We start from the raw sequence: 19,280 nt of genomic DNA, 5'->3' as shown, positions 1-19,280 counted from the left end.
ATTAGAAGAACAGTACACCTTTGGGGCTGTCAGCAAGGTGAGTGGGGGGAAAGGAAAATGACTTTGAGCATCACTGAGGACCCAGGTAAGGACAGAGATGCTGGGAAGAGCCAGTCAGCAGTGATTGTCTCCTGAAGTGGTTGCAGCTTGTGAACAGAAGTGAGCTCTGCAGTGGTGGATGGTCAGTGGGAATGACAGTTTCTCTAGGACTCAGTAGGACTCAGTGCAAGTCAGGGAAACGAGGAAGATGTTGAGCCACTTACCAATGTGGAAGAAAGAATGTTCTGGAGGTTGGTAGGTTAGGGTAAAGACAGAAGAACTTCTGAAGAGGAGTTGGCTCATCTTGTGACCTTGGAGAGTGAGCAACAGCTAAGCGGAAAGGTTAGGAGGAAGGACATGGGGAAATCCAAGCTTCAGTTCAGCTGGGAAGTAGGTGTCTCATGGAAAGGCTGAGGGTAGATGGGAGCTCTTGGCCATTCCTTAACCATGCCTCGTGTGACAGATGGAGGTCCCATGCCTTGTTCTGTCTTCTCCAGGGCTCTGGGCTGACGCTACCTCGAGAAAACACAACCCTCCAGCACTGACCAGTGGGGTAGGGGTCCACTCGTGCTCTGTTAATCCATCTCAAGATTGTGCTGACCTTTTGTCATCCCATCACACTGTGGCTTGCAGTCCATGAAAATCTCTGCTCTTGGGGCAGACTTGCCCTGTCCCGTCTTGGAGTTGACCAAATGTACTCTTGTTCTTTGTCGATTTCATTGTGTCACTTTCACCTCCTCCTTCCATCTTGTAGGGTTATTTTATAGCTCTGGTTCCTCATCCAGCATGTTGACTGTTTCTCCCAATTCTGTCTCATCTTGAAGCTTAGGAAGGTTGCTTTTCATTCTTAAAGACTTTGCTGAAGATGCAGGACGTAACTAGGATTATCACGCCCTTGGATATGCCACTGTGTTCCTCTCTCGAAGCTGACCGTGAGCCGTATCAACAACCACTCTCTGGTGGGCCTTTTAACTACCTGTACATCCCTTTAGAGGTAAGGTGTGTCTCTTGCTGAGGTCAAGATGCACAGCAGACAGAGGAGCTTTCTTTTAACCTATTGCTCTCGTAATCCTAGGAAACAAGTTTTTAGTGAACCCATTCTGCTTTCTGATAGTCACTTTGGGCATCAAGTGTGAAGTGTTGATTATACACAGGCTTTTGAAAGGGACTCAGGTGTTTTTAGTGGTCTGCAATCAATGGCTCCAAAAAACTAGCTGCAATTTAGATTTTTACCCGTGGCAATGCCATTCTCAGGAAAGGTAAATGGGGAAAGAGATAAGAGTACTGTCTATCATGTAGTAAACTTTAAAGTCACTATCTTCAAGTAGTAACTGTCATGTGGACGAGGAATCCCAGGCAGCGAGGCTACAATGAGGAGCGAGTGGAGTTCCAGGGAGACACGTTTTGCTTAATACAAGGAAGAACTTTGCAGACCCTGCTCTGTCAAAGAGAAGCCCTTTGTCTGCCAGTCTCCATACATTCTTGCAATACTGTGGGGTGTAATTCATCTTGGAGCAAGAACCTGAATTCATTTAAAGCAGTGGGTTGCTCTCTCTTATCTCCTCACGTCTCTTGGGCCTTAAATTCCTCTTAAGCATGTTTGTTCTGCTCATTCTATTTGAAGGTCATTCTTCCTGATAGGAAAGATTAATTCAGAGTAGTGTTGGGTAATTTTCCTTTCTAACAAGCATCAGTAAAAATGACGCCTGTTGTTCTCAAACTCTGGCGTGTATTAGCATCACCTGGGGAGCTTGTTCCATGTACAGATGCCCAGGCTTTACCCCTGAACCAGAAAGTATGAGGTGGAGCCTGCCCAGATCATAGCTGCAGGCCCAAAGCCCTTGATCGCAGGCTCACCTTGCCCACCCAGAGCCACTCTGGTCCAGCTGAGGCATCTCAGGACCTCATCCCCCTGGTTGGACCATGTGCAGAGGCAGCTGAGTGCCTCAGGCTGCTTCCTGGTTCCCTGAGTACAGCTCCTGGACTCCACCCTTGCATCTGTTTCAGCTGCTGTTTTCCCTACACACCCTTCCCTGTGTGTGTCCTGGGCTGGACTTCTGCCCTGTTTCTATTATGCTGCTGTCAGAGGGAGATTTAAAAATGTGAAGCTGATGCTGTCACCCCATACTTAAAAACACCCCCGTGACCTTCCGTTGCACTTTGGATAAAGACCAAAACCTCTCGCGTGGCCCAGCAGGTTCTGCATAGCCTGGGTCCTCCCTACCTCTTTTCCAGTCTCTTCTTACACTGTCTTGAACCTTTTGTCAGTCGTCCAACCACACTGGCTTTCTCAACTGTTCAAAAAAGCTCTACTGCCTCCGTCCCAGGAACTTGATATATGCTGTTCGCTTTACCTAAAGCCCTCTTAACCCCACCTACATATCCACTGGACTTCTGCTTGCCCTTCTCTAATCATCTCATCATTAGAGAAGCCTTCCCCAGCCTTGGCTGGAGTCCCCCACTGTACATTCTTATGATGCCAAGGACATCTCCTTTTTAGCACTTATCACAGTTATCCCACCAAACTGTAAACTCTGTGAGGGCAGGCAGACTCTTTATTCACCATTAATATCTCTAGAACCTAGCAGAGTACCAGAGGAAGTACTCTAGATATTTTTTGAACGAAGGAGTGGGAGCCAGTTCTTGGAACCATGGACAATACCATCATCCATCCGACAACAGGATTCACCATGTCTGGGGACCTTCTGTAACACCCCGACTGCTATAATCTCACCCACTAGATGTTAATAGCCTGATTTGAACTTGAATTTCCTGCATCCATTTCAATACTGTGATTTGAACTAAGGTCACTTCCCCTGGCCAGCACCACATCCCAGTTATTTCTCAAATTCTGGTCCTACCTGTTTGTAGCTAGTTCCCTTCCCTCTGCTACCTTTACACTGAGGTCCCGGATGTGCCGAGGCTGAGGCCAGGTTAGGTGTGACATATGGTATAGCCTTTTGTTTCTTCTATTAGGTTTTTCTAGGTAAATGGAGTAAGAGAATGTAAAAGTACTGTCTATCACGTAATAAGCTTTAAAGGCATTATCTTCAGATAATGTAATAACTGTCATGTGGACGAGGAATCCCAGGCAGCGAAGCTACAGTGAGGAGTGAGTGGAGTTCCAGGGAGACATGTTTTCCTTAATACAAGGAAGAACTCTGCAGACTCTGCTCTGTCAGCGAGAAGCCCTAACTAAAAAGAAAATAAGAAAATTCCCTCATTTTCTGTAAGACAGTGATGAGTTCCTTCAGTCCCAAATTGGTGGTACTGAAAAAAGGTACTTCTCATTACCTTGTCTTAACTTCCTCCTGGTTTTTCTTTTGACATTTTGTTAGGGGCTGTGACGTCTCAGGCTGTACCTGTCATTTCTCATTCTCTTCCCCACCATGGTCCCCTAGGATTTACTAAGTCCCCCTCCTCCCATTGTTTGTACTGACACATAACTCATCATGCCTGGTGCACCCTGCGTAGCATCCGGTTCTATCCGAACGGGTTGCTGCTTTTTTCTCAGATTTCAGCCTTAAGCTCTGGAATCGGCTGGGCTGGTGGTCTGCCGAGCGATTCTGGTGGCCACTTTAGTCAGCTGGAGACCGCCTGGCTGGGGACAGGAGGGGAGTCAAAATCCCGCTCTCGGTGCCTTCTCTGCCAACGTGGGCCACAACGCTCTGTGATGGGACACACCGCGAGTGTCAGCCCCCATCATTTCCTCTCCCAGCCGCCCCAGATCAGCTCAGGGTGGCTTTGGTCCTTGCTGTTGCAACTACCGACTCCAGAAAGGACTGAGGGTTGGGAGCCCAATTCTCCGAGTAGTTAGAATCATAGCATTTCATTGCTGGAAAACATCTTAGAGATAACCCGTCCATTCTCATCTACACCTGACGACAGCGATACTCAGAGAAGGTGAACTATTGGTGCACAGCTGCACAGTTAGTGCCAGAGCCCCCCATCCAGCGCTCCCCCTGCACTTGGAAGTGCCTGTTTGTTTTCCGACGGTGTTCCCTCTTGGTCAGGAGAATGGGAAGTGAGTGGGAAAGCTCATTCTAAAACTCCAGTCTAGTTAGCAGGGTTATTAGAGAAGACATAGAATTTAAGATTTAGCATTTAGTGTAAATGTTTGGAAATGGGAATTCACGGAGGTAAGAATGTGAGTATATTTGTCTTATGAATGACAGTAATATGACAGAAATAGTCTAGGATAGGAAATTGTAAAGCTGCCTCTCTCCATTGAGATGATTGACTTTGACCCTGGTTTCAAGGGAGAGGCATAATCTTCAACTAGGAGAACTGTCTATGCAGTTCATTTTAAGTACCCCAGTTTTCTCATGAAATATTGGAGGTTTGCGCAGCCCAAGTTGAGTGCTGAGGAGGGGGAAATGGGTGGAGGAGAAGGGGTGGGAATGTGATGCTCTCTGAATGGACTGGGCTCCCCAGATACAGCAGGTGCTCACTGGGGCGCACATGGCAGAAATCACTGGCCCCTGTCCTGCCACGTTACACAGCAGCCCACTGACGGCACAGACAGGAAGCAGTCGCTTGTGTGCTGGTTCAGGCTTGGACCCTGTTGACTTGTTTCCTCCCGTGTCTGCGTGAAGTTCAGCACTGTGTCCAAGGTGTGCCCTGTTGCGAGCGGTTCTTAGGAAAGCAGCCCTTCATTCACACCCACAGACGTCTAACCAGAGTGTTTACCAAAGGGGGCTCGTTAATAGCAACCACTGAGTTTCCACGTGTACCTTTCCCTGGGCTTTTCTAAAGCTCTCTGCCCACTCTGCTCTCCCCACTCAAACTTCTTCATTAAGAGACTTCTCCCTGTTCTCCTGGAGTCAGTTCCTTTTCCTATGGTGCCTTTTTTTCTAACCATCTGTCTCTTTATTCCTCTCTTATTATGACCCCAAGTGTTCAGAGTTCAAGTAGGCAGACATGAAATTTAGCTTCTCAGTCATTTGAAAGCCTGGATACTCTTAGAGCCCATGACTCTTTACAAATCATTTTAGGAAATGCACGGCCCTGCTTCCTTCTCCCCATATCCGTTATTGAACTTCAGAAGCTGTGGTCCAACTCAAAGGAGAGAGCTTGCTTTCCTCATATCCACGGTTTAGATAAATGGTTGTCTCCATTTTTTGCCTGATGCAAAGACAACTTAAGACGTGTGAACCACTTCTCCCCCAAGTAGCATCAATTTTTGAGCATCTCCTGGGAATGTTGCCTCCTGTACTTCTATGTTTTGGGGTCTATAGAATGGAAAGCGGATGGCTCAATGTCCAAGTAGCCTAAGCTGAAGGAACACCACCCTAGAAGGAGATCTTACAAAATTCACACTGATATTGGTGTCCTGTGGTTCATGTCTATCTTTAGAGCTTTTTGAAAAACACAGGTACATACTTTGAACATTTTTAAGTTCCTTGTTTTATATCTGTTAGTCTTACTTTCCCCACCTGCATGTATAAGCTTTTGCACGGCAAGAAATGTCTTTTGTTACTTATCTATCCCTTAGACCATTGCACTGCCATGTAGGCGTACAGAAGCTGTTCGTCACAATAAAAATGGATGGTTTGTTGACTCACCAGAATAGCATGTAAAAACTGCCCCCCCCACCCCAAAAGCCCTGTTAAGGTGGCAGTAATGACGATTGGTACTTTGTAGGTGAAAAAGGGATAGCTAAATAAGAACCTTGCCCTCAACTTCAGTGTGTTGGGAGAGAAAGTGCAAAGTGTATGTGGGCCCCTGGACTTCTGGTGTCTTTTTTTTTTTTTTTTAATTAAAAAAAATTTTTTTAAGCTTTTATACAATATTTAAAGGTTACTTTCCATTTCCAGTTATGACAGAATATTGGCTGTATTCCCCTTGTGGTACAAAACGTCCTTGAGCCTGTCTTACACCCAGTAGTTTGTGCCTCTCTGTTGTCTTTTTAAAATTTGTCCAACAGACATTGCCTCAGTTGGAACAAATGCTGAAGGGATTCTTTTTGTCAAGTGACTGGTTCCTCTTTATTTAACCTGAGCTCTTAGTAGCTAGATTTGGTCTACAGTTTCTTGTGGAATTGTACAGCTGTAGGTCTGAGGTGTCCAGTCACTAGCCTGACCTCGGAAGCCTGGTGGCTGTTCCTATCACGGGTTCCCAGTTAGACTGGAGACTGTTTTCTCCTCGGTGTCGTCCCCAGTGCCTCCAGGAGCTCTGCCCTGCCCTAGGTCTTCTGCTTCTTTCTCTTCTCTCCCATTGAGTCATTGTGATTAGTCACATCCTGCTGTGAGCACAGCAGCCCATTGTATAGGGAAGACCTGATCTTCCCTCTCAAGTTTATGTTACAGGTCATACTTGATTATGACTTCCCTTTAAACTCCCCCCTCCCCTTTGTTAGGTGAAAGGAGAGAAGTTTGGGGAGAAATAGGGGTGGAGTCCTATTAAAACGCTCCTGTGCTGTTTAGTATTTCAGGTTTCCCAAGCACAAAAGAGGATGTGCCCATAAAAAAACCAACACCCAGGGTTTTGTTTCTAAATTGTCATATCTATATAAAAACTCCTGTCAATGCTTTGAATTTCTAGAATATAGTAATAAAAGTAATATTGTTGCTGTTTCCGAAGATTGCCATAGGAAAATAATGAATTATCGTTTTTAAAGCACCCTAAAACGATTTCAAGTTCAACAGCAGTTTTCTTGTCTTTTGGGAATGTCTGTGAAATAGAGTTCAGTTATTTTCTGAAAACTTGTGGGTGCTCATAGGTAATCTCTGGTCACCCAGGATGTAGTATCAAGGCAATGATTGGCACCTCGAGCCTCTGAGACCCAAAAAATCAAGGATATTCTTGTTTATGTTGGAGTGGAAGGACAGGGTACTTCCCTCCATGTTTCTGCAGACTCAAAAGGACGAAACATTCAGTACAACTCTGCATGGGGTATAGGAAAGGAATAAGTTCTACTAGCCCTGTGGGGCCTGAGATTGATGAAGACAGTTTCTTGTTTGTTAATGGTTAATTAGTAGGTTTGTCTCAGAGCTAGGCCCTATACTCACTCTTCCCTATTAGTAACCTTACGATTGACCGGCGGTGCCTAAAAACATCTGTCACCTGCTCTGACTCATCCAAGTTCAGAGTGAATCTCAGAAGTCTCAGGTTTCTTCAGGAAGTTGAGTTCAGAAATCGTTTATGAGATCAGGTTAAGGTGACTTTTCTCTATTGTAAGCATTAATAATTGTCCACAACAAAGCAAATATGATGTAATCATATATTTATGAAAGGATTACATTTTCTTAGTGATTGGACGTTTTATGGCTATTTTATAGCCTTTTTCTTCCCACCCCCCCCCCACTAAAAGTTTGAAAACAGTCGAAGCATACAGTATTAGAAAACACACTAAACAAATTAGGATTTCTTGGTCTGGGAGAAGCTTAAGACTAAGAAGGAACACGATTCAGGTTAAATGATTGTAAAGGGTATCAAAGCGACCGGTGCAGATATGGTCTCCAAATGGCAGACTTCAAAACTACAGGAAGCTTTCTAAAAATGGCCCTTTGCTAGAATAAGAGGTTATGGGCTGGAAACATAAATACAAAATGAAGGCTCAGTAAAGTAGATGCTTTAACAGTGGTGAACATTTATTGGATTCTTTCCATGTGCTAAGCTCTTTCCTACATTACCTCATTTAATCTTTAAAACAAATTTAAGAGGGAGCTCTTCTTATTTATTCCCATTATACACATTAGGCACCTTGAAGTTAGATAGGTTATGTAATTCGTCCAATATCACACAGGCCAGACGTTGGGGAGCTGGGATTGTTGAGGCCTCATTCACAGGGTATTAGAGAAGCCCTGGGGTGCTTGGAGACCATTATTATTTTTTTTTTTTAAAGATTACTGTTCCCTTTTAAAATTCCTTAGACTAGATCTAGTGAGCCCTATATGGCAGTTCTTGTGTTTTATTTTTCTTTAGTAACTCTCTCTTCTTAAGCAGGTCATTATCATAGAATCTTAGGACAGTGAACTTGGAAGAGAGATTGGCTGGCCTGTCCTCTGAGAAAGAAAAAAAAAAAGAGAGAGATCGAGATCGTCTCACTTGTTTAAGGCTAGTGAGAAGTTCTTTTTGCTAATCTTGGATATCTTCAGGAAGGACCTCCACTCAAAGGAAAGCTATCCTTTGATAGACTGTTCTAGTATATATTCCAGCAGTCAGGAAGTTTATGTCAAAGCTAAAACATCACCAATAACGAGTTCTTTTGTAGCCTAAGGGGAAGTTAGAGAAGGACTAATTACTACTTCATTATAAAATTCTATTATTCACTCCAGCCACCCTGGGAGGTTCATGCAATGGTTATTTATTGAGCACCTACTATGAGCCAGGCATTATACTGAATTGTGCTGAGTCTGATCTTGGAAATCTTCAAGACTTAACACTAGACAACCCAACCACCCTGGATAGTTTAGAGTCAGATTTTTAATTTTTTTGAATAATGATAATTAGCCACTTGCTGTATGTTATTTAATCCTTACGACATGCTCTGAGATAGTATCCCATTTTACAGATGAGGAAATTAAAGCTCAGCAACATTAAGAAACACCCCATGAAACACAGTAGGGCCTTGGCCACGTGATATGAGCTCCTAGAGAGAATAATAATCATTTTCATATAGTACTTTACAAAAGGCTTTTACTTGTATTATTTCACCTAATTCTGTAAACAAAAATGATAGTAGTTATAATTATACTCACTTTACAGATAGCAATAATCATATCTATTTATTATATACTTAGTATGTGCCAAGAGTGTCAAGATAACTTAGAAGTTAGGCCTTAGAAGAACTCGGCCTTAAAGAAGGCCTAGTTCATGTAATGCTCACAAGAGCCCTAATAAGTGTCATGATTCCCATTTTACAGATGAGCCATTGAGGCCCCCAAAGTTTAAGTGACTTGCTCAGCAAAGTGAGGAGCTGTGATTCAAGCCTAGGCTTGTCTGTCCAGCCAGCACACGTGAGCACTTTGCTATGTTCACTTTACCATGTTATGCTGCTTCATTTTCCAGATGAGGAAACTGAGGTTCAGAGAGTTAGCTAATACAGCTGAGGTCATCCAGCTCACAGATAGCAGAGCTGGGACTCCAACTCAGATCCTCTCATCAGAAAGCCCCCTTCTTTCCCCCTGTACTGGCCTGCCTCTCAGCTTAAGGAGAAATGAAAGGCTGTATGTTACATCCAAGCTAAGTTCCCTGATTCCTTCGTGATATGTCTAAATGTCAATGATTTTAGTCATTCTTTAGATTTCTTTGTACTTTTCCCCCACTTGCAGGCAGAGAGCCCAATACTGCTGGCAACATGTTATAGTAGAGGGATGGAGATAGAGGTTAGACTACTTGCTCAGGGAGTCATCTGGTGATGTTAGATTAGAACTCAAATCCAAATTTGAGTCCCGTGTGCCCTGCTCATTTTGCTATGTGGTTCTTGTCCTTTTTGTCTATTGAAAATAGTGCTTGAGAGAAGGCCTTACTTTTGTGAAATTGCTTTCTGGTGCTGTAAGGAATGCATCTTTTTCCATCTGAAGATCATTTACCGTTTATCTGAATAGTGAATTACATTAATGGTTAAAGCAAGGAAGTATGGCTGTATCAGATATATAACAAGGACCACTCACTCAGATTTGAAGTGTTGCCGATCTATACAATGTCAGCCTTGAACATTTTAAAGCACAAAAGTTCATTACTTTAATGATCAAGCATCCTTTAGATTTCCGAAGGAAAATTTTCTGTTAACCATTTACAGTGCTATACTTTTATTCAAATTGCAAACTCAGGTAAATATTCCTTAAAATTGAGTTGGATGAAATTTTCCTATACATCTGTTGATACAGTAACGTTAGATAAATATCCAGATGTATTTAATTATTTTGACTCAAGAAAAGTATGTCCTATTTAGATAGTCTTTAAATAAAATATTTCTGAATGGAGCAAATAAACAAGAAATAGCTGAAACTAAATGGCTTTGTACAGAAAAACGGAGAGGCTTTAAAAGAGGCATCATCTCAGGAAAACCCATGTTTTGTTACACTCACTTTTATTTGTAGCAATAAACCTGAACTGACTTAAATATATTTATAGTTTTCAAAAATTAAGCTTTTCCTTTTCAGAGGCTCATAGGTGATATAGGAATAATTTAAAATTAGACCTATTCCAAATGTATTTACTCCAGTTCAGATGTGTTTTAACCATGGAACTATCCTCGTGTCACCAAGAGTTTTTCTAAAAGACAAGAATTAATACTTACTGAGTGCTTCCTATGCTAGCCCTCTCCACATAGTTTTCTCATGCAATTCCCACATCCCTGTGATTCATATATTATTACTCCCCCACCCCCTTTTACAGATTAGGAAACTGAGGTTCAGAGCCACTGAGTAATTAACCCAAGATTGCACAGCTAGAAAATAGAAGTCTCAGAACTTGAACCTAATTCTGCACATTCCAAAGTCCATGGCTATTCTAATATACAAAGCTGTCTTGAGAACAGCCTGGTATATGAGAGTGTTTACGATTTTAAAAATGTGAAGTTAGAAAAAAAAATGGTAAGAGAAATGTGCTTATGATTCTGTTTGTACCTCCAAGGAACTCCATAGAGATAAATCAAAAGATACTGCTGATTCTCAGCAGTTCACTCTAACCAGTTGGTAGCCCATTATTTTTATCGTTATAGTGACTGTAGGTAACACTAGGCCACATTCCAAACATGTGACATCTTTGAAACAGATTCCAATAGGATTGAAGACATTTCCCTGTTGTGTTTTGGATCATTTTCTTACTGTCAGAAGCTCATGTGCTTAACATTGAAACTGGATGGTGATGAAGCTTTTCAGTTCTTAGTTGGCTTTGAAATTAAATTTTGTTTTTTTTCTTAAAGGTTATTTTCTGGCGTAGCTTTAGCATGAGAATAACATAACTGGCTCCCCTCTTTCCTCTTCTCCTTACATGCTGTCCCTTCTGTGCTCGTCTCTATCCCAGCCTCCTAAACCCCAGACTGGAAAGGGCACCCCCTCGATATGCCTGGAAAGAAAGCGAACCATGTTAAAATCATGGAATCATTTACGAACCAAAAAGCACGGCTGAAAGATAGTGGCTGGATGTGTAGCAGTAAAAGGCACAGTCTACCTGCTCTTTAATCAAATAAATCGTTCCCAAATTTTCTAACTTTTTAAAGAAGAGATAAGTAATACCTATTCATTGGAGTAATATTAAAAAACATACAGGAAATACAGAAAATAAATAAAATGGAATTCAACTTTGTGACGATAACCAAAGCAGATTGTTTTCTTAAATGACAGGCTTTCCAAATAGAAATATTTACGTGTGAGAGAGACAAATAGTCCTTACACACGATCCATTTTGTTACTTTCATAGAGACGCGAAGTCTAGAAAGCTCTGTGCCCTAGGGGGCCTGCAAGGGTGGAGTTGTGGGAAATAGACCGTCCTCGTATACTCTGATTTTCCCCTGCTTTATCCTTTCTGAGTCTGGGGTTGTGTGTTCGAAGGCCACAGCGGCTGGTGTGCTAAAGACGTTTCTTCTTTGCCCAGATCCCAGGCAGACGCAGTCTTCCCCGCCGTGGTCCTACGACCAGTCCTACCCCTCGTACCTGAGCCAGATGACGCCCCCGTCCATTCACTCCACCACCCCGCTGTCCTCCACCCGGGGCACCGGGCTGCCTGCCATCACCGACGTGCCCAGGCGCATTTCAGGTAAAGACCACACTTGAACTCAAAACCCACTCCGGTGCAGGGGTGGGGTTGGGACTGCGGGATGAGCCCAGCTGTCTCAGCTACACTCACAGTAACTCTCCATCAGAGGCATGTGGACAAGGGTCTGACAGCTGCAAACCAGGTCTTCTGAATTATGGGGCTACTGAGTGCTTGAACTTAAATTGAAGTCAAGAGACTGAAAGTCCACCGGAGATGGCATCCTTGTCTAAGATGACACTCAGTGCCCTCCCAGTTTCAGTCCCACTGAATTGCATGCCCTTTGGTTGGCTCTGTCTCCTAACTGGGGCCTTCTCCTGAGGGTCTTGTACCAGGCCTTCCTCTGCTTGTGTTCCTTTCTGTTCCTAACGTCTGCCTGAAAGCCAAATGACAGCCTGAAGGCACAGCCCTCCGTTTCTAGAGGCTCTTAAATCCCAGGAGTCCCAGGTAGCCAGTTCTGAGAGAGAGCGCCTGCAAACTTCAGATCCTTGCCAGACATGTGTCACTCCATGTGCAGTGGGGCTGTAAGAGTCTTAAAAGGCCATGTATGGCCTCTGAGCGGCCAGCTCAAGACCGAGGCAGCCTCTCCACGAATCACACAGCTCACTGCTGTTGCTGTCAACGTGGCAGCCCCGGGGCTCACACACCCCCTCTTCCAGAGGCACCACAAAATTCTGTGACTCATGGTGGCAGCGTGTGTGATCAACATCCTGGCTGCCCCTCTCTCTCATGGAGAATTCATCCCAGGGAGCCAGAGAGTATCCACGAAGATGTCAGACTGACAAGTGGAGGAAAGTTAAAGGCTCTTGGCCAACCATATGAGTCCTGTGAATAAGAAAAAAAAAATCTGTCATCCACCCCTTGACATCCAGACTGCAGCCCTGCCCCCATCAGTACAGAAGCAGCCCCCCAGAGGCACACATAGTTGGATCCTCTATTTGTCAGACACTCTTCTCAGCGTTCGGGCGCCATGCACCTGTTTGACTCCTGGCCAGGTTAATGCCTTTCTTTCTTTCTCTTTGTGTTTCTGTCTCTGTTTTCTCTCCCTCTCTCATTTTCTGCAAAGCTCGAAGCCGGTACTCACTCCGCTGAGTTGCACCACTGGCAAGCTGACGGGCCGCCAGCAGGCTTGCAGGTTGTGACTAGCTCAGACTCCTTTATTTCTTTCAACTTGGGAGGAGGGAAGGCTTTGTTTCTCAAGCGAATAGCAGGAAAGGGCTCTCTGGTCCTAATGCCTTCACATTTTCTGCCACAGACGGACTCCCATAGGGGTGAGTAGGGAAAGAAGGGGTGGGGGAGGGAAACCTCAAGAGTCTTTGGAAAACCACGTGACCACTTTTCATTCTGACTGCTGTTCTTATTGTCATGAATCACATGGTATTTGTTGGGGAAGTGTGCAGAGTATAGAATTTTAGTGATCATTTCCCTTGACTGGAATGACTCCCTCCCATTGGCAAACATCAGTTAACGACACAGGAAAGGATGAGGACGGTACGGGGGCGGGTAACCAGGGCTGACGCGGGATCGTAGGTATAGTGTTGGGTGGTGGGTGTTGAGTTAGTTCTGGTCATTTCTTCTGTAGTTTAGACTGAGTCTGTTTTGTCTTACACGGGGCCAAGGTGACACTTTGCTGGGACAGATTTGTGCAAACTTGGATTCTGTTTAGGGTCCTCTGGGGCTTCCGTCTGTCCAACCCTCTGTGGCTGAAGCAGATTTTGCTGTTTGTCCTCTGGCAGTACCTGGAGGAAAAAAAAAAAAAAAACCTCAGGGAGTGATCGCAGCCTTAGAGACACTTATCTCCAGCATTTTCTCGCTGAGGTGTATTCGCATGTGAATTCAGTGGGAAAACCGTTGAAAGTAACACTGAAAATGGCATTTTATCCCTTACATGTGGGATACGGAGCAGCCAGATTATTTGGAGGCAATGTACTGATAATTAATTGAAACATTTCCATAAACGAACACAACACAGCTTTTCTCATTTCACAGAGGAGACAGAAACTGGTTAATTACCCAGCCGTATATTGATCTGAGGCCAATGGTGGGAACGGGCCTCTGCTTTAAACTAGTTTGAGACTGAGTTTAGTCCAGTTTTTTTCCTCCCACCCCAAACATCTCTATGAGTTGTTCCTGGCAAAGTAACATGGTGCCAGGGTGGGAGGTTCTGTATAAACATTAAAGCGAAGAGAACAGAAAATCCTTCTTGTCAGCAGTAGGGAATCAGGAAGAAAGAACTAGAAGTGGACTCTAAGGGAACTAGAGGAGCCTTGCTTTTTCTGACCTTGCTCTTGGGTGTGGGCCTGTGTCTGCAGCCCAGGGCGCTGCCTGGTGGACTAGGGGACCAAATCATCTGGAGTGAGCCCCATTTTCAGTTCCCTGGGGACTGGTCCTAGGACATTTCTTGGAGAGGAGCCTGTCTCATAAGTTCTCAGGTACCAAGTTGCATACTTTCTTCTTCTTATTCCCCTCAATATCTAAAGGTATCCCTAAGTTCCAGGATGCTATGTCTCTGTAACACGGACAGCTAAAATATTAACCTCTGTCTCCATCTCCAAGTAGCTCTGTGTTCACTTTTTAAGATACTTTCCAGAACAGTTCCTGTTTTTCTGTGTAGAGACATCAGTTCTCATCTCGCTATATGAAGGGATATACAAAACATTCTCATATGATCTTGGGTGAGAAAGAATAAAATTCCTCACTTATACAGTAGGGTTGGAGGTTCAGACCCAGGTTTGAATTCTAACTCACACATATATCAGGCAAGTTTCTTACATCTCAGAAACTTAGTTTTATTATTTGTCAAACAGGGATATAATATTTATCTCTTGGGGTTACTGTGAGGATTAAATGAGATGCTTAGTGTAAAGTGCTTAGGGCAGGCCTGACACACAATATGCGCTAAACAGATTGTAGCTGAGATTATGAAGCTAACATTGTTTTGTAAAAATTGTATGTCTGTATATAATTTGTAGGCAAGTCCTGGTTTAAATGAATCAGTAGGTAAAAATCTAAACTTTTAAAGGGATTATTTGCTTTCTAAAATGGATGGCTACAGAGTATATTTAAAACAAAAATCACCATGAAATATTTAAACAAGTTAATACTCATATGGCATTCATAAAGCACTTAACACAGTGCCTAACACATAGAAGTACTCAATAAATGTTTGTCATTATTATTATTATTCCATAGACTTATAAATTTTTATAGAGCTAAAAGCAGTTGGGAGCCATTCACAAAAACTCAATAAAGCACTAAGAGAATATAACTATTCAGTTATAGTGTCAGAAAATAGAAGATGTTAAATTACACTTAGATGTAACTAGGCATGCTAAGGTTCTTTTCCAAGGAGTCATAGGAATAAAGGGGACCAGAAAGATCTTTCAGAAAGAAATATTCCTAAAGAAATTCCATTTCATCCTAAAAGACCATTGCAAAGAAAGACCATGATTTAATCTGTTTAAAGACCTTCAGAGAATCCAATTTTACAACTTCTTTTTTGTTATCCTTTCTTCTGAGTAATTTTTCAAGTGCGGCTACAAATGCTCAAACTTAATGAATGATGATAATGACAATGGTATTATACCACATAGCTCCTGTAGTCTCCCTCAAATTCTTTATGGAAGCAAGGAGTAAATAAAATAAGATGATAAAGATACATCACTAACATTCTCTACTTTATCGCAAAGAAAGATACAAACCCAGATATCTTGAAGTTCACGGGGGCAGTACAAAGATTCAGAAAATATTTCCTTAACCTTGAGTGGCCTTCAATAGTATAACAAGAGCAATAGCAGCGGTTATAAGTTATGGCTGAACAGTAAATTATTGTCGTCTGGTTGACTAATAGGGTCTACCTTATTGTATTGAGTTTAGTTCATATCCAGCCGAATTATAAAAATCAAGCAGAAACCAGTCTAGAGATACCTAGTGCAGCAGAAGCCCTGTAGGGGTTGGTTCCCCTCCCCACCATACTTACTGTGGTAAAGTATGGCCTTATCACATAATAATCTGTATTTAAGTGGCACCCCCCAATCCCCAGAGATTTTATACATTATCTCATTTCATCTTATATGATCCTAAAAGAAGATTCACTACACAGAGGTAGCCAAAGTTATTTCTCACTGATTCTATTAAAGAGCAAGGTGTGTGGCAAGACAAGCAAGGAACCTTGACAACAAACCAAACCATTGCATGGCTTCATCATTGTAATATTATCACCCATGGCATTTTTGATGTTCAAAGCACTTGTGAGGCTTAACACAAAGATGATAATTACTTTTCTGGAGCTCATTAAAAACTAGTACGTAGATAAATAATGACTGACTTTCAAAATGTAGTTTATGTAATTATACTCTTAGGAAAAGAAGCACAGCTGTTTATTGAGTCTTATTCTTTGACTGGTGGGTAAGAGTGTGAGCTATTGTTAGCCTCCTAGCGGAGACTGTGCCTTGGGTTGGTTATTCACTGCAGATAACTCCTCCTCGCCCCACCCATCTGAGTGAAGTATCTTAGATTAACCTAAGTCTGTACCACTCTTTGGCATACACGAGGTGGAAGGGGTTTATACAGGCATTTTTCTGCAGTCTTGGTCATTGTGCCCATGGACCTCTCTGATCCTTTCTGGAGGTCTCTTAGTGTGGTAGGATACATGACTTAGAGATGCAAGGTCATACACATTGGCTGCCTCAGGTACCCTGGGAGAGGCCAATACAGGTTGTGTGGATGATTTTTCTCTGCAATTGTAGGATCATTTTACATGAGACAGAGTTAAGAACTGTAATCTTTTTGAAGGTTTTTTTTTTTCCTGTTTAAGCAAATAGTCTTGAATTCCTTCTTTCAAGATATTTAAATATCGACGAATTCCACTTAATCAACTGTACAGGACTATTAAAGATGTCTCAATTTTTATGACTCTTAGTCGCTCAACTCTAATATTTCCAAAGGGCAGCAGAGAATGGGGATTAGTCTAATAAAAAGTTCCTAAAAATTATTTTATTACTACCACAAAATCTAGAAACTGCAGTGGAAAAACTCCATTTGCTCACTCAAGGTCTAGCGGGAGGATTGTTTCATGTCATTTCAAAGCCGGAGGTGTTTGAGGTAGTTCATTTTTTAAATGTCGCTTATAGCCGAGTTTCTGTCAGCTCCCTTGGTTGAGGGTTTGGAACCAGCAGCTTCAGTAATGTTTCAAGTATACGTGGACATTAATTTTAGCAGGGCCACTCAACTCACAGGAGGGAGTGATGCCTTAAGAGAGGTAAAAAGGAAAACTCCAGCAATTAATACTAATAAACCAGAAAGTTAAAGCAACTATAATAAAACACTAGACCATCTCCTTTTTTTTTTTTACTGTAGAACCCTTCCTTTCTTAAGACCCACCTATTTGGTAGACACACCTCTGCCATCGCAGCCATGGGCAAGTAATTAAGTTTAATAGGAGCCACTCTTATTTTGAAGAAGTTCTCTGTTTAAAGCCACAGAGGGGGAAGTTATTAAATTTAATGGACCCTAAACAAAGGCGAGCCCTGTGTTACCAATTGAACATTCAATATTCTTCCCTATAACATTGACTGTGATCGGTTGGGTTCTTTTTGCATTCCGTAAGTTGCAATTCATCTTGCTTTCTTTAGAAATGGGCTATTTTCTGACACGAGCAGAGGATATTTTTTATCTTACTGCTGTAGGCCCAGTTGTCCAGGGCCTCCCTGGACCTCAGTTGAGCATAACTTTTGAGTTACTGGTGCTGAGGACGCAAGAAGTGGTTTCCGTTCCTACGACATCAGTTGGGGATAGTTGGCCCAGCTCACAAAGTTGACTAAACTTGGTTGTATGACTAGTTACTGCTACTTGTAGCTAGACTGAGCTACCGAAGCACAGAATGAAACCTGTGTACACGGTTCGACTCTGACTTTATACGTGGTTCTTGTCAGTTGTTTCTGTGACAATTTATTTTTGATACATGTACAACCACCCACATATGGAGAAAAGACTCAGTAATGAAAGCAATCATGCTTATGCAGGGATGGCAAAGACATGGTGACACATTTTACTGAAAGGTTTGCTCTAATCCCTTTCTTTTCATAGAAGAAAGCTTGAGAGCTTGAACCTAACTCACCAAAAGTATTAAAGTTAATTTTTGAATGACACAGTGGCTTCTGTGGTTCACTGTGATCTGAGAAGAGGGTGGAGACAGTTGAACTAAGGAAACCTGAGTTTTAGTTTCATTGTCACTAAAGACTCTTTGCACTGTTCTCAGGTATGTCAGTTAATTTATTGTGCCTCAATGGTCCTGTGTAAGTGAATTACTCAAAATTGCCCACCTACGTGTCTCAGAGGTTCTGAGGGAGTATGATCATGTCTGTCCAGGGATTTGTTGTTCTTAGGACTTTTGGTAAAGAAAGCTTGCCTGACCTGATAAATGCTAGTGGAAGAACTAAGTTATGTCATTAGCTTCAAAAGAGTAGAAGCATACTGTCATATTTATTTGTTTTTAATGAATGCTCTATTTTTTAGAGCAGTTTTAGATTTACAGAAAAATTGAGCATAACGTGCAGAGTTCCTATATCTCTCCTCCACACCATCCCCACTGGCCACTTTTTCATATTATTAACATCTTGCATTTGTGCGGTACAACTGATGAACCAATATTGATGTATTATTATTAACTAAAGTCCATAGTTTACATTAGGGTTCACTCTCAGTGTTGTATACTCCTGTGGATTTTGCCAAATGCATAGTGCCATGTAGCCACCATTACAGAATCACAGAGAATAGTTTCATTGCCCTAAAATATCTCCTGTGCTCCACCTACTTCTCCTTCCCCAACTGCCCCCCAGCCCCTGGCAACTACTGATCTTTTTCCTGTCTCTATATTTTTGCTTTTTCCAGAATATCATATAATTGGCCTTTTCAGTACGTAGCCTTTTCAGACTGGATTCTTTCACTTGGCAATGTGCATTTAAGATTCCTCTGTATCTTTTCATGGCTAGATAGCTCATTTCTTTTTACCACTGAATGATATTCCATTGTAAGGATGTTATTAAATTTTTAAAAAACATCCAGACTCTTCTCCCTGCACCTCTGAATACTACCACCCCATTTCCTTTTGTTACTGACTTAGTGATATTTCTTTTTAGAAAGCATTTCATGCACTCCTCCCTGGGGGAACAAGCCCTCTGTCTCAGCAACTGTCCCCAAATGGTCCAGATTATGGTTTTCCTTATCTTTGGCCCATTTTTTTAAAAAATATTTATTCATTTTATTTATTTCTTTTTTTGGCTGCATCGGGTCTTAGTTGCGCTATGCTGCTCAGGCTCCTCGTTGTGGCACGCGGGCTTCTCTCTAGTTGTGGCATGCATATTTTCTCTCCCTAGTTGTGGCACAAGGGCTCCAGGGCGCATGAGCTCTCTAGTTGAGGCGCGTGGGCTTAGTTGCCCCGCGGCATGTGGGACCTTAGTTCCCCGACCAGGGATCAAACCCACGTGCCCTGCATTGTAAGGTGGATTCTTTACCACCGGACCACCAGGAAAGTCCCT

The 19,280-nt window shown here is 42.6% G+C and overlaps 1 protein-coding gene across 9 annotated transcripts in view; it reads left to right on the top strand.

The window, feature by feature from the left end:
• RUNX2 (RUNX family transcription factor 2) overlaps positions 1-19,280 on the top strand; it is a 312,766-nt gene that overhangs the window by 165,287 nt on the left and 128,199 nt on the right. For all 9 annotated transcript variants that reach the window (XM_089918650.1, XM_089918652.1, XM_089918653.1 and 6 more), the window contains one exon: positions 11,584-11,745. In XM_089918650.1, coding sequence (XP_089774776.1) covers positions 11,584-11,745 — 162 coding nt within the window. The remainder of the gene's footprint in view (positions 1-11,583; positions 11,746-19,280) is intronic.

Source organism: Delphinapterus leucas, chromosome 10, assembly GCF_059928025.1.
Source record: "Delphinapterus leucas isolate spDelLeu-1000000601 "Yukka" chromosome 10, BTC_Dleu_Yukka2, whole genome shotgun sequence".
Classification (NCBI taxonomy): domain Eukaryota; kingdom Metazoa; phylum Chordata; class Mammalia; order Artiodactyla; family Monodontidae; genus Delphinapterus; species Delphinapterus leucas.
This window is presented reverse-complemented; position numbering and strand designations above follow the sequence as displayed.